This window comes from Salminus brasiliensis, chromosome 1 (genome assembly GCF_030463535.1).
Source record: "Salminus brasiliensis chromosome 1, fSalBra1.hap2, whole genome shotgun sequence".
NCBI lineage: Eukaryota > Metazoa > Chordata > Actinopteri > Characiformes > Bryconidae > Salminus > Salminus brasiliensis.
Genome location: NC_132878.1, coordinates 49,756,286 through 49,772,342, shown reverse-complemented (window position 1 = coordinate 49,772,342; position 16,057 = coordinate 49,756,286). Strand labels below are relative to the sequence as shown.

Below are 16,057 nucleotides of genomic sequence, written 5' to 3'. Positions count from 1 at the left end.
AGGCGGCACGGCAAGTGCATCATCTCCCTCGGCGCATGTGCAGATCGGCAATTAATACCAACAAGGTCACGTGTAACACCTGCTCACCTAAATGGAGTGGTCACACTGTGATCGTCCCCCAGAGAATACTTGTGGAAAGCGCACCGTCCAAATGACAGGACATGTTACATTTGTAACTAGCGTTCTATTTCATGCCTACAGACTGCCAGAAGCAGTGTAGCCAGTGGATGCACCCGGTCGGGCAGGTAAGTGGCCAAAAGAACAGAAGATCCAAAGGTAGACAGCGCAGCTACACTGATACTGTAGAACCTAGAGAAAGTAGATGCAGGTGACCAAGTGGGCGCAGCACAGCTGTCGGTCAGCGACTCCTTTAAGGGTTGCCCAAGAGCCAGAGAGGCCCCTGGTGGAGTGGTCACCAGCACCTTGCCATGACAATGACCGGAGCTACCCACTGAGTTTGAGGTTGACGCCGCTTTGAGAATGGCGGGCTGGCAGAGGCTGAATTGTAGCCGTAGCACACAAAGAGCTGATCGGTTTGGCGATTAAGCTCAGTTAAGGAGAGCTCGAACTGGACACAGTGGAGATAAGGTAGCGGCTATGGGCCACAAGTTTAGGAGCATACCGATAAACTGGATGCATTAAGATGGGGAAAGAACACTCAGGGGAGACAGTGTAGCTTGAGCACACCTGCCACACCAGGCACAGGAGTTGGCTTGAGCCGTGTGAACAGGGGGCAGTACCCCTTGGACAAGGTAGAAAGAACACACTGGCCCTGTGTTGTGGTGGTCCGAGCAGCCAGATGGGATGTCAAGTACAGCTCGACTGATGTCCTGTGACCCTTCAGCATGATACGTAGTTGGGTTTTGAGGAGGTTGGGAGGCGTTGTCTGTCGGAAGGTCGGGAGATAGCAGAAAGCGCTGGGGAGGCTATGAATCTTCCTCTGTGGTGCAGAACAAGGACCTGGTGGCTGCAATGGATGAGTATGGGCTGGGTTTGTACAGCTTTGGGGACATTGGCAGATTCGCCCAACCACGGAGGCCGGAGAAGAAGGGACTCCATGTGAGCCACAGCATCTATCAATTTCTCCATTTTTGACCTGGCAGAGGTTTTCACCTTTGTGGTTCACGAAGCAGCAGCAGCGGTCAACTGGTGTTGGTAGAAAGCCAGGGGCATGCTGGTACAATGAATGCAGGTTTCTAGAAAGGCCTTGCCCAGGTGTTAAAGGGCCAACCCCGACAGGAATTCAGTGTGGCCAGCATCCGGTTGGAGGGGCGAGAGACACACACTACATGCTAAATTATCCATACAAAGCTTCAATATTCACGTGAGTTCGGTGCTGAGTCGCGCGGGTCAAGATGAATGGAGGCCAGGACAGCAGAAGCATGGCACTGCAGAGCATAATCTAGCAGCGAGGAGAAGCTGGAAGTATAGCGTTTGAGCGTGGAGGACCTGAGCTCTAGTCCAGCTGTCAGGCAACTAGCTAGCTAGTTATCATACTATTATTTATCATATATATACTTATAACTGATAAATGTAGATGTTGTGACAGCCATGGCGTGTCTTGTTGTGCAGTTGGTTGCATTAACAAACACTCTATACAAAGTTCTTAGCCGTTCTTCTGGTGAGTCTGGCGTGAAATGGTGACTGTGATTTGATTAGTTGTTATCCAGCAAGCTAATGTTAGCTTAGTGAAATGTGCTGGACATGGCAGTATTTCGATGCTGTCCAATGAAAACCATGTATAAGGTCATTTTACAGGAAAAGGCAAAAACGCTCTTAATTTTGAATGGAAGTCAATGTAAAATAAGAGTTATTTTAAGTCATTTAGAGCATTTCTATTGGTCAATTCATCCAGCATTATTGACACAGTGTACAGATGCAACTACAGGGTTAAACCATGATGAAAAGTATAACGGACAAAACTGGAGATACATGTGGAGAAACATGGTTTTCACTGGACAGCAGTGATTTGTCTTACTTGGTCTCACCAGTTGTATTTTCTGGTTGGGACAGAGTATCCCAATACTTTTAAAACATTTTTCTTCTGATGCTACTGCATCAGTTTGGGGCTTAAACTGAATCTGGAGCCTCTGTTAATCTCAGTGGCACACAGAGCTGAGCTCCGGTACTGTAATTTAAATGAAATCTAACTAATTTCAAAAGAAAATACATGAACTGCACTTTTACACTTACTGGACAAACTGGGTGTTGTTCCAGGGGGAAATGTGCTTAGCTTCGGGCCTTTATGCTGTTCTGTAAACCTAGTTTGGACCTTAATCCCCCAGCATTAATGCACAGATTAGCACATGTACATGCACATATTTTGTATTTATTTGATTTATTGTCTTTGTATTTATTGTCTATGCTGTCTCGTGTTTTGCCTAATGCCTTTGCACTATTCTGCACTATTCATGTCCTAGCCTAACAGTGGTTTGGTTGAACTGTACTGCCCTGTATTAGTGTTACAACAATATAGCTGAGTTGAATTGAATTAAACTGAATTGAATCAATAGGGACATTCATCAAGAAGGCATATCTGTGAGAAGAAGGTGGGTCTATCAAATGAATGGGCGTGTCTGATCCGCCTCTGGTCTCTACTGCAGACTTGACAATATGGTGGACAATTTTAGTCCAGATTTTTCTACAGTCATTAGTCTAATGAATGAGCCCTGATTTAATGAATGTTTGAAAGTGTACAAAACAAATGCCCCCCAAATAACGTTTAGTTTGTGAATGTGTTACATTGAAAGAACAAGACTGTGCAAACCTTCAGACGATATATGTCAGACGACACTAACTGGAGTCAATGATTGCCAATGATTTGTTGGGAAAAAAGAGATCCTTCAAGTAGTCTATGTATAATACCAGTGATTTTAACGGAAACTTTAATAGCATATAAAATGACTTTGCCAGTCAAGCTCATACATGCCTGATAATAACTATCCTAACACTTTGTCCACTGTCCATGACACCATTCATCACCGTCCTACAATACTGTGGAGAATTTATGGCCCACTCGTCTTTGCGAAACGACTGAATTAATGGCAGAATTAATTCAGCCACATTGGAGGACCCTCAAGCGTGCACTCAAGTGTCTGTTTAACGTCCCACCACAGAATCTCAATGGGAGGACTTTTTCTTCTGGTCAGTGTCTTGCTGTATAGTGAGCTTCAGGTCACAGACTGATGACTGCATATTCTCCTGCTGGGTTTTTGGTAAAGCGCAGAATTCATGGTTCTGTCAATTTTGAAAAGCCACCCAGGCCCTGAAATAGCAAGCACCCCACATCTTTTGCACTACCACCACCATGTTTGACTTTTAATACGATGCTCTAATTGTGGAGTGTTGTGCTAGCCTTACATAGTCATCATAGTCTCTTTCTAATGGTGGATTCATAATGCTGATTTTCTCTAAAGGGGAAAACAAAGCCCGCAGTTGTTAGACTTAGACGTTCGTCTGGGTTCTTTTGTGACGTCCTGGACGAGTCACTGCTGCACAAAGATTTCTCCATTTCGTCCATAAAGGCTCTTTGCTGGAGTCCCACAGTCTTAGAAATACTTTTACATTTCTGCTCACATTTTGAAGCAATTTACAGGAGTAAAACATTTACCACAGCAACAACACGTTTACTTGAATGTTGGTTTGAGCTCCTCTACCTACCTCTGCATGCACTGTAACTAAGTGCTAACTGCTCAGTGTTCTCCATGTTCCACTATTCATGAATACCCTGATGCAGAGAACCATCAAGGGCTATTATGACTCCAGGAACTGGACCTATGAGACAAAAGAGGCATGTCTATCACCCGTTAAAAAGGGTTTCTTTAGAAAAGGCAACAGTTATACTTGAAACCATGACCACCCAAAGACATTAGCATATTTAAAAGCTACTCTGCATGATCAAATGATTCAGCTTTATGGTGGAGAAACAGTTGTGTGTAGTTCTGTGTAGAAAAAAATGTTAAGAGTAATACATCCTCATTTGGGGTATGTCTGGAGTTTATACAAATCAACTTTTAAGAGAATCCATTGTATTCTGTGGATGGATTTTAAAAGAGTTTGTAAAAATGATGTGACTTCCTGTTTGACGGAGATAATGTAACCTAGTGGGTAAATCGAGAGAGGGAAGGCGAGGCAAACTTTGTGACAACCACAGTGATAAAGTCCTTGCTATGCTATGGAGTCCACTATCCACATGCAGGGCAAATAACCAACTTGGTGATTGAGCAGGCCTCAAATATATAGTGCTATTTGAGACATGCAAAAATAATAATGACAGCATACTAAAAAAGAGACCCTTTGTAGAAACGCTTGTCCTGTTATACACTGTCTTTAAAAAGTGTTCCTTCTTATGCTGTCTTCAGGTGTGATGAGGTGTTTGCGTCCCCCAGAAAATCCAACTGAGTTAATGAAGGTCTCTTTAACTCTTTAACTATTTTGGGCTAACCCGGTCAAATCTAAATCTTACTTGGGACCCTTATATCACAGTGCACACCACAGCAGAAGGGGTTGTCCAGTCAAGCACATCCCACCACACAGAAGTGAGATTCCTGACGGCCTAAAAGCAGTTTTATGTGCCTGTGTATATCATTCTGGAAAAATGTATATGACCCCGTTTTCACTTGGTCACCTTATGCTTCTAGAGTTGAAGTATCAGGAATATATCTAGATATACCTTATAACTGTGCAAATGTAAACGCACCCCAGACTCATTTAAAACTCATCCAAACCCGATCGCTCAAACCGCTTCAGTCCGAGATTCACATTAAACACATCTGTCTCTCCATTCCACAACCAAACACACCAGTAATAATTGCTGTGCAACAAGCCAATATTTGCAAATTCCATCCCACACAGCAATCAGACTTCAGTCTGACTAACCGAATTTGACTACAGAGTGTAAACGCACATGGTAAAAAAGCTTATCAGGATACAAGTCACATAAAGTGACTTGGTATAAATGGGGTACATCAGTATGCAAAAGGTTACAAAATCCTTACTAAAACTCTAGGATTCTAATGAACTATAATCAGAGCCATATTGTCCAATACTGTTATAGTTTGGGAATGTTTTGCTGCATTAGACGTCTTGCTAACATATATTGCTACTGATGGATTATTTGTGTGTAAGAACACATTATGTACTCATAAACATGATTGTATGTGTATTTTGCTATAATGACCAAGTCTGAGCCAGTCAGCATTTCTGTACTCAAGATTAGTGTAAATGCCCTTGGGGGGCTTGGCAGAGCCCACTTGGGGTGAATCTGAGGTAAACTCAGTGGAAAACACCCAAAATTCTGCAGTAGTGCGATCGTCAGCACAAATGGCCTTGCAGGTGTTAGCGCTCTTTTTAAAAAACAAAGTCTTACAAACGACGGATATAAGCGAATACAATAGTGACAAGATTAAGGGGTAAGGGGCTTCCCATAGTATTATAAGCGGATCCAACCATAAAATATTACGATAAAAAAATATGCGTGGGGGTAGCCACAGCTAGATAAGGACAGTATATAAGGCCCAAGAGGAGCCCCACTTTTTAGACTGCTTTGGGAGAGTGCTGGCTGTCTCAGGCTAACGCATTACATGTAGTGCCTTAGTCTTTACCTGTTTTGTATACTTTATACAGAAATAAAGGTTGCACTCTGCCTTTCTATTGACTACGGAGCTGGATTCTTTTATGCACCATTTCTAAATGCTTATTAGCTGATTGGGGGATTTATAGAGAAAAAAGAGCCGACACTACTGTAACAGAGAATCTTTAAGAGAATTACAAGTAGGCTGAAGCTGAAGCAAAGTTGGATCATGCAGCAAGACAATGATTCAAAGCACACAAGTCAGTCCACCTCAGAGTCGTTCACATGTGAGCAAATGTAAACTTTTGGAATGGAACTCTAATCCTGACCTATATCATATTAAAATGCTAAGGTGGATCATGCAGTTCAATGTTTGAAGGCCTCAAAAGGGGTTTATCAGCCACCAACAACTACAAAAGATTTTGGTTGCTGTAACTGATGCTGTGAGGGGGGTTAGATGGGGGTGTAACTAGCCATTGAAAAGAAAGGGGCAATCACTATTTCACACTGGGGACTGGGTGTTTAGTGTCCTGTCCTTATGAATATGTAAAATGTCTATCACATTGTTGCGTTTTGCTTCTTCAGTGTCCATTTTATGAATTAGATGTGTGCTATAGACCCACAATAAATTAGACTTGGTAAAATCACAAGGAACAAAACATTGAAACCTGCAATAGTTGCAACCTTTTTCGTAGTCCACCACAAAGGGGCAAAAGTGTAAATCATTCATAAAAACGCAAAGAATCTAATGAACTATGTGGATGGATTTTAAAAGCTTGTAAAAAAAAATGGTGTGAAAAGTGCAAAAATTCAAAATGGCCAACTTGCTGTTGGGAGGAGCTAATACAACCCAGTAGGTAATATGTCTGATAGTGTGGAGACACCAACATTTGTGAATATAGGACAACCACAGTGATAAACTGATTTAGACACTCATTTAAGGAAATGCCATGGAGTCCACTCTCCACACCAAAGAATTGTATTCTTCCAAACTTGATGAGTGTGTCAAATTTCCTGAGCAGGCATCAAATATGCATTTAAAAATAAGTGTGCTTTTTGAGACTCACAATAATAATAATAATAATAATAATAATAATAATAATAATAATAATGCTTGAGCATACAAAAAAAAACATTACTTTTATAAATACTCTTGTTCTTTTTTTTTAGCAGGCTTCCCTGTTATACATTGTCAATCATTTAGAAGTCATTTGTTGAGGAACTTTTTGATACTAAGTAGAATCCCTGTAAGACACATCTAGTATTACTGGATCTTCTGCAAAACCTAAGTAATCAAGTACCCCAGACATCCTTTTACTAGTTGTGTATAATACCATTTGTGAAGCTTTTGTATGTTTCTAGATAGATAGATACTTCATTAATTAATCCCGAAGGAACTTTAGCAGCCAGTAGCCATTGCATAATGCAGCAAAGTTATACAATTCAATAATAAAATTACAATAATAACACTAAAGAGAAGAAATGTAAAAAAATATATATGCATTTGAAACCAACTGGAGATGAAAGACAGTGCAGTTATAGAGAATAAGGAATGAATAATGTGCAGGAGCAGCACATATCAGCAGATAGATGACAATACTGAATAAATGTGTGCATCTATTGTTTTATATTTAAGTAAAGTGTCGATAGTGCCCAGGAGTGAAGTGCACATTGCTGTTCCAGTGCCTCTGTCTATTTGAAGTTAGTGTGCAACTTCTCTATTTATGTTGTTGTTAAAACGAGACAGAAAGCACCTCCATTGTTAATGCTGAGTTAATGTGAAAGGTGACGGTAATGTCTATATCACTGATCTATCGTTGATTTGTGTGTGTGTGATTAATGTGTGTATGATTTCCTAGATGATCTCATGTCCCCTTGTTTTTACGCAGCGTGTGAGACTGTAATTGTACACCCTGAGCTGATGTCACCTTGGGTGTTATCGCTCCTCCCCTGTATTTCCAGACGGGAGGGGTTTATGAGTGTAGGCGCCGTCCAGAACCACCGCGGCTTTGGCGCAGCTGAAGTGAAACCGAGGAGCTCTTTCTGAGTCGCGTCGTCCCGAAGAAGAACCATCCGAGAGCGCTCTTTGTTTATTTTTTTTTATACAAGTGAGCATTGAAATTTTCTTTTAAGGCTGCAGACATGAGTGCAATTAACGTGAAAAAGCTAAAAGTGAACGAGCTCAAGGACGAGCTGAAGAAGCGCCAGCTTTCGGACAAGGGGCTGAAGGCCGAGCTGATGGACCGGCTGCAGGCCGCGCTCGACGCCGAGGCCCAGGCTGGCGGAGAGCAAGACGCCGAGGAGAACGGGGCCGAAGACAACGGGGCCGAGGACAACGGCGCCGAGCTCGAACCAGAGTTGATGGGCGAGGAGGCTGGCGAGGAGGCGGACGAGGACGCGGTGGGTGAGAGCATGGAGGCCGACGAGGGGGAAAATGGAGGAGGCGCGGATGAAGATGCCGCAGCGGGCGACTTCGACGAGCTCGGCCAGGACGACGAAATGGCCGGAGAGGAGGAGGAGGAGGAAGATGGAGACGCTGCCATCGAGATGGACAAAGCGTTCGAAGAAGAAGAAGACGACGAAGATGATGCGGATAAACTCGGCGATGAAGATGGTGAGCAAGAAGCCCAGCCAACAGAGGGTGAGTGCAGCAGGAGCTATTTTTAAAGCCTGTAACGTAACGTCCATGGCGACCGGTCGGGACACCCGCTACATTCTGCAGCTTTAGCGCCGAAGGCTTGACTAGATGCCGGCTTGTTGGAGCTTGTATAATTTAGGCAGTCATTTTTTGGCAAATATTTTCTTTTGTAGCCAGTGTTTTTCTTCTCAAAATGACCTGCGCGGCCATCTGTCGTTATTGTTTTATGAGCTAGCTGGTTTTCGACTAGCAACCATGCTAAGCTAGTTAGCTAGCTAGCTAGAACGGTCCGCCCGAAACAATAGGTTGCCGGTTTTCGAGGTAGTAGAGTTGGAGTTTTTGGGTAGAAAAGAACGAATATTGTGTTTTTCTATCTTCTATTTGTTTAAAACCCGAACTATTAGTTGTTTCTTAGGTCTTTTGGTAGCGCATTCACTAGATTTTGATCAATGAGCAACGTTAGTCGACCGGCCGCGCGGGTTAGCTAGGGCGATGCTAGCTGATGCTAGCTAGTGCTAGCAGTGTTCGGTGCGGGCGGTGCTGCCGGCGTACGGTTTCCGCGGATTTATTTGTACTGTAGCGACTTTGCACAGATAACTATTGCGCTATGTACGTTAGTCGGTTTAACCGTAACTCCCTTTATTTACCCGAACAGAGAATTGTGTTAATTGTAGTTGGGCTTGTAACTTAGCTTAGCCTGCAGGGGCTAATAGCTAGCTGACGCCATGATCTGGGCTAGCTAGCCGCTAACTTGTAAGGGGAAGGTCAGGTAACGCTAGCTCTGCTTTCTGTGTCGTTTTGTGGTCGTCAGTGGTGGAAATCGGCTTTAAGCGTTTAGCGAGTTAGTCATTTAAGGTTTCGCCAAGTGTATTTGAATGTTCATTTAATTTTCTTTTCTTTTTTTTGTTGAGCAAAAGGAACAATCGTAAATTTAAGCTGCTATTCATCCTCATTACTCACATGTGAAGATAGGTTTTCACACCCGGTTCATTCTACCAAAATGGACTGGTTAACCTTGCACACATGGCATGAATGCACATTTTTTATTATATATATATATATATTATTTTAAGTACATATTCTGTCTGATCAGAGGTGGTCAACTTTGTAACTGGGGCAGGAGGAGTCCGAGAACTCCTAGTCGTGTGGGACCACCCTTAAACCCAGGGTCCAACACGCCCGAGCATTTCATCACTCTTTGTTTTATTTCCAAAGGAGATGCGGACAAAGACATCAATGCTGATCAGAAGAATAAGAAGGGTGTTAAGAGACGCCGGGAGGAACATGGAAGGGGCTACTTTGAATTTATTGAAGAAAGCAAATACAGCCGGTAAGGATGGGAGTAAAGGCCTTCATTATCCCTGAAGTGCCACTTTTAATATGTATTGGCTTTAAGAGCCAATGCTTTACTTATAGGGAAAACACCCTCACATGTTTCTTTAATAAAGTGTGAACCAGTTGAGGGTCATCCTTGGCTCATGAAACCTTACCTTGCAGTGCTTTTGTAATCTTCTGAAGAGGCTGCAAACTCAAGACCTATGATTAGATGTGTAACATCTAGGCTCTCGAATCATCATGACTTGTCATTGTTCCTCATACACTGTTTTGGCAGTTGTACGCGCGTATGGCTGTGAAAGCATCCCTTTAACTCAAAGGGAGAACAGGAGAGTAGCAGCTGTCTAATGACGGTGGGAGGAGGGGGGGGGGCGTTTATGTACAGACCTGCAGCGTGTCATGTAGCCGAACACGTTTTTGGGGGGGTTGGTGGGAGCGATTTAGTGTTGTCTTCTTGTAATGACCAAATGCGGGAGAAGATGAGCGGGAAGGGGTGGTCGGGGCAATGTTTCAGCGTTCACTCGTGCCTTTTGTTGTTTGCATGCTGCATTTAGCTTGTCCTCTCTGAATAAATGTTTTCTTGCAGGGCTGTTATTATTTTTTATAATTTTTTTTGGTTACTCAGATTGTCGAATGTATTCTGTGGTCTTTGTCTTCCATAACTTTTTCTTTTTTGTGTGTGAGAGAAAGTGAAAGTGTAAGACTGATTTGTTCTTTAACAGTGTTTTCCCCACATTTGTTGGCTAGGTAAGTACAATGCCCCACTGTCTGCTAGAATCTGCAGTGATGTATTGGAGGTTTTTTTTTATAAACAAAAGTTTCACCTCCTAGATCAGAAATCTGATTACTTTTATGGCTTAAGTTGTAGACCAGTGGAGTCATAAATGTCCTGTGCGTGTCTTGACCTTTTCCAGAAGGCACGGTCCGAGGATATAAATACACTTGGAGGACTTTGTTTAATAGCTCATTGGGTCTGTAGAAAGCGAAAGGTCTTAGAGTATTGCAAATTCTGTCATAGCGCCAAACAGCTTTCTTTCAGGATCCATGTGCTGGGGTCAGCTGACAACCACCAATGGTAATCTAAGTTTTTTTTTTTTTTTTTGTGTTTCTATGCAAAACCAAGAAGACGATGTTGGTAATGCCTCTAGTGCGTGTGCAGCGTTTGTTGCACAGAGACGGTATCTAATCTGGATGGCTATTATACTACAGTATCCCAGCCGGGGTCTGCCTGTGTTGGCCTTTTGTGTTTAATAGTTCTCTTTCCTCTGTTGCAGGGCCAAGTCCCCTCTGCCACCTTTGGAGGAAGAAGACGAGGAGTTCGATGATACCCTGGTGTGTCTGGATCCATGTGAGTGTTTTAAGGGAAAAGCTTGCATTATCCCCATTTATACACAATCATGCATATTTATCTTTACTTAGAATTATATAGCGAGTGACTAGGCTTACACTTTTGGTCTGCTTTTAGACAACTGTGACCTGCACTTCAAGGTGTCCCGAGACCGTTACAGTGCCACATCCCTCACCATGGAGAGCTTTGCCTACTTGTGGGCAGGAGGTCGTGCCTCCTATGGCGTTAACGAGGGCAAAGCTGTATTTGAAATGAAGGTGAGTTGCTTTACTTCATACTCCTTTTTGCCTGTAGTTGAATTTCCTAACTAATAAATGACTTGATGGATTTTCTAGGTCATTGAAAAGATCCCAGTGAAGCATGTGAAGAGCAAGAGCATGGATGTTCATGATGTTCAAATTGGCTGGTCTCTGGCTAATAGCAGTTTGCTGCTGGGTAAGTACACAACACTTTGAGGAGTCAAGATTGACTATACTCCCCTTCATGAGTCAGTTAAGTGACTTTGGCCTATGCAGTGCAACATGTGTATCTGTAATCTGTGTCTAGGTGAGGAAGAGCATTCCTATGCCTTTGGACTCAAAGGAAAGAAGACGGCCAATTGCGTGACTGAAGACTATGGAGAGGCTTTTGATGAAAATGATGTCATCGGCTGCTTTATTGTAAGAATTCTTGGCAGGAGCAACATTTTATTCTTATTTGGTGTAGATACTCTGGTATTCATCTTATCCTTTCTTTCCCCCCCCCCCCCCCCCCCCAATGTAGAATTATGATGGGGATGAAGTTGAAATATCTTATTCCAAGAATGGAAAGGACCTTGGAGTGGCATTTAAAGCCAGCAAGGAAGAGCTGGCTGGTCGTGCTCTCTTCCCCCATGTTCTCTGCCACAATTGTGCTGTAGAGTTTAACTTTGGCCAGAAGGAGGCGCCATATTTCCCCCAACAAGAAGACTTCACTTTTCTCCAACAAATTCCTGTGGACCAGCGCGTCCGAGGACCCAAGGGCCCAGAGTCCAAGAAAGACTGCGAGGTAGCTTTTAAGGCCATTCTATAGTTATGTAATACAAGACTTGTAAAAATTTGTAGGGATTAGTGTATTTTAATAAAGATTTGTAAAGTTTGTAAAAATTCTTTTGATTCTGTTGTAGGTGATTGTCATGGTTGGCCTTCCTGGGTCAGGAAAGACTACATGGGTGATGAAGCACATTGATGAGAACCCTGGAAAATACACTATCCTGGGAACAAACACCATTGTGGAAAAGATGATGGTGAGTATTCTGATCTGGTTGAATATACCTTAGCTCTGAATATTATTTGTTGTGGGACCGTGAAGTTATTAACTTAAAAAAGTAATTGTTTGACTGATCCTTCAGTAAACCTTATTTATATTCACAGATTAACAGTCTGAAACGTCAGAACAAGGACACAACAAAACTAACTGCCATCTCCCAGAGTGCGCCACTTTTCCTTGGCAAGTTCATTGAGATCGCTGCCCGCAAGAAGAGGAACTACATCTTGGATCAGGTAGGAGATCCTGACCAACCAGTGTGCACGTGTAGCAGGAAACTATAATAAGATATATATAAAGAATACATGTCTTATCAAAGCTTATGACCACTGTTTTGTTCCTTCCGCAAGACCAACGTCTCTGCTGCAGCCCAGAGAAGGAAGATGTGTCTCTTTGCCGGCTTCCAGCGCAAAGCTGTTGTGGTCTTGCCCACAGATGAGGCCTACAAGGAGAGGACGCAGAAAAAAGCTGAGACTGATGGCAAAGATGTACCTGAACATGCTGTGCTGAAGATGAAGGGTAAGCCTGCAAATCAAATACTTTTTCAGCATCAGGTAAAGAATGCAGGATAAAAATGTGGTGCCTAGTGAACACAAGCTTTGTAGTAAATTAAAAAATGGGCGACGATTTGTGCTTTAGTGAGCAACTAATTGCCTTTTGTTTTGCAGGCATCTACACATTGCCAGAAGTGGGTGACTGCTTCTCAGAGGTCACCTATGTGGAGCTGCAGAAGGATGAGGCAACCAAGCTCTTGGAACAATACAAGGAGGAAAGCAAAAGCGCACTGCCTCCAGAGAAGAAGCCTAACCAGGGCACACCCAAGAAAGGCGGACCCCGCAACCGAGGAGGCAAGAATCAGTTCAACCGAGGTGGTGGTCCAGGGCCGCGCGGAGGCAGAGGTGGTTTCATGAACCGTGGAAACTTCAGAGGAAGTAAGGCAGTTGTGCTATTGGCTTTTTAGACATTTTTGATCTTGCAAGAAAATGGCTTATTACAAAGTGCTGTTGTGTGTATCATGCTTCTAAAAAAATATATAAATAAAATGAGGCTACTGACTTAACACTTTTTTTTTTTTCCTTACTAGTGCCTGGACCCCGTGGTGGTTTCAATCGCCCCCCACGAGGAGCTCTTCCGCCTCCTGCCTTCCGAGGAGGCTATCCAAGTCGTGGCAATTTCAACCGTGGTGGTGCTGGTGGAATGCCCAACAGGAACATGCCTCCTAGGGGAGCTCCTGCAAGGGGTGGAATGGGCCACATGGCAAACAGAGGTGGCGGTATGAACAGAGGAAGGCCGATGAACAGGGGCAACATGAGCCGCGGCGGTGGACAGGGCGGTGGACCCAACCGAGGCAACTTCAACCAGGTGTGTTTGAGTAACATGAACCCACAAGACCTTGTTTCTTTTTATTTTGGTATGGCCTAAAGATAACCTGAGTTTCTTCATTTACTGTTTGTAGAAATTCCGTGGACGGGGAGGAAACCAGCAAAATCGTGGTGGATTTGGTAACAGAAATGGCAACTATGGCATGAACAAAGCCCAGGCTTTCAACCAGAGCTGGCAGCAAGGGGTGAGTAGATGATATTCTTGAATAAATGTGGATTACATAGTGTCATCAGATGGCTGCTGTAGTAAATCAGGTTTACTGAGTAGGTCTATACCTTTTGCATTTCTGACCACAAATAATGTGGTGGGGGAACTGGCTGAAAGTGAGTCTTTACATAATTGGAGAAAACTGCAAAACCAAGCAAGCTGACTCATAGCAGACCATGTTGCTCATTTGATTTGTAAGACTTTGATTTTAACTGACCGCTCTGTTTTTGACCCTTAGTTCTGGAACCAGAAGCCATGGAGTCAGCAGTACCACCCAGGATATTACTAAGTGGGGTTTTGATTAAAGACTGGTGGCTTATGGAGAAACTCCCTCCTGCGACCACTGACCCACGCATCCTCTTTTACCCTCTTTTTAAGAAAAGGAAGTAAAATCACATTTTAAATAAGAATTATTATGAACAGACAAACATTCCACATCCTGAGGTCCTGGGATATCCCATATATTCACAATGGATTCACTTTTCCACATTTTTGTAAATTTATTTTCTTATTTTAAGTTTTGGTTTGTTTGGGTTTTTTTTTTTATTATTTTAGATCCCATGTTTTGATATCAAGAACCACAGCTCGTTCTGTGTGGGATGCTTTTGATTGAATTTCAGGGTTGTGCTTTTTATTCTGTATAACGTCATTTTTACTAAATGTAAATTATTCTTGTTTTGCAAGTTTTTTTTTTTTCGTGTGTAAGAATTGTACCATTTTGAGAATCCTGCAGATCAACAAACTCTCCTTTTAGAGACTATGAACGGTAATTGTGATCATTTAGCAGCAAAAAAAAGACCCTTTCATGGTTCATGTGGATGTGATATTGTTACTATCCCGTATTTCCTTTTCCCAAGCTTCATTTTGTGTATTTCAGTCCAGTATGTAATAGTTGAACTCCATAGGTTTACAATAAATGGGTTATTTGCTTTTGTACAACTTGTATTGCCTTTTGATTTGAGACCTACAGTCCGCATCAAAGGTGCTAAAGAGCCTTTGAATACATTGGCTAAATTTCTCTTGCTTCCCTTCAGACTCTTAAGTAGTTATGTAATGTGTAGCACTGTACAGGAAAATGTAAGTGTTTTGCGTTTACTTCTAGTATTTTAAGCTCTGCTTCACTGACCGATCCAACTACTTTTGCAATGTTAGGTAGTCTTCTTCTGCTTGATGGCAGAATATTTGTACAAATAATAAAAAAAACTGGCCTTAAGCTGGTGTGTAAAACTGTCTTTTGCATGAAAAGATACCGTTGGGGTTTTTGTTTCTTATAATCAAACCCAAATTAACGATTGTTTATCTAACAATACGTCAGTGCTGCTTTACCAGGAAATCAAAGTAATTTTTCAGGTGATTTCTGTATTTTTTTTTAAAGAATTTTATGTATAAAACATACCTAAATAGTGTAAAACACCCTTCAAGTAAGTGTCTCAAGGATCTTTTTTTTTTTTTTTTTTTTTTTTTAATATAATGGCCGTTCAAGCCAAACAGCTTTCTACCCATAGTCACACATCAAAACAACTCAATATTTTCAGGTCTTGCATACAAAATAAACAAAATCCACCCATTGCATTGCTCCTGTTAAGGTTTTGCTATTGGGAAAATGTAGATTAACTGACTGGTGGGCTTCGTAGTCTTCCACTCCTCCATACGGTTGGCTAGTATAGAGCCATTATTTCATTTCCTGTTTGAAGCACAGTCAGATTTTATACCGTAAGTAGTTTAGTTTGCAACCTGGTGCTTTAAAAAAAAAATCATGGATAACCTGAAGACAGAAAGCCACTGCCAGCCATTTGTTAAGTTAATGTACCTGTTGAATTTAGAAAGTTGTACGGCACAGAGTGGCTGCACTTCTACTTTTCTAGTGGAAACTAGCCACCAGAATCTCGGCAGCTATTTTTTTATTACTTTTTTCCCTTTAGTATTCTGATTTTTCATAATTTTTTTTTTTTTTTTTTTTGCCATAAGTCGTTACATAATAGGCCTATTGTCAGAAGGCTTTTAATTGACATCCCTAGCCTATGTAGGAAAGTCTTAACATCCTTATGATTAGCATGACCTAGAAGAGAGTAGTAGTGACTATAACCGTTTAGTGTTCACAAACTGCTGGAGTTGTAAGAACAGAACGATGGCGTGTTGTACTCTGAACTATTGCAGCTCTGTGCATAAAAAAAAGACCTTGATTTTATTTATAACGTTTTGTATGTGGTATTTATTTTTCCAACGATGACGACTGTCCAAGTTTGATAATTCAAAGATGCTTCTGGCCTTTGAGACTGTAATAAAGCTC

General features: G+C 42.1%; 1 protein-coding gene across 1 annotated transcript; it reads left to right on the top strand.

The window, feature by feature from the left end:
• Nucleotides 1-7,563: 7,563 nt before the first annotated feature.
• On the top strand, nucleotides 7,564-14,706 carry hnrnpub (heterogeneous nuclear ribonucleoprotein Ub). The gene is made up of 14 exons (XM_072681248.1): nucleotides 7,564-8,213; nucleotides 9,426-9,540; nucleotides 10,820-10,893; nucleotides 11,011-11,150; nucleotides 11,229-11,328; nucleotides 11,440-11,552; nucleotides 11,656-11,919; nucleotides 12,038-12,157; nucleotides 12,285-12,413; nucleotides 12,528-12,696; nucleotides 12,846-13,109; nucleotides 13,262-13,539; nucleotides 13,634-13,744; nucleotides 14,006-14,706. Exons 1-14 carry the CDS (start codon nucleotides 7,715-7,717, stop codon nucleotides 14,054-14,056), a joined length of 2,427 nt encoding a protein of 808 aa, XP_072537349.1. The 5' UTR covers nucleotides 7,564-7,714; the 3' UTR covers nucleotides 14,057-14,706.
• Nucleotides 14,707-16,057: the final 1,351 nt, after the last annotated feature.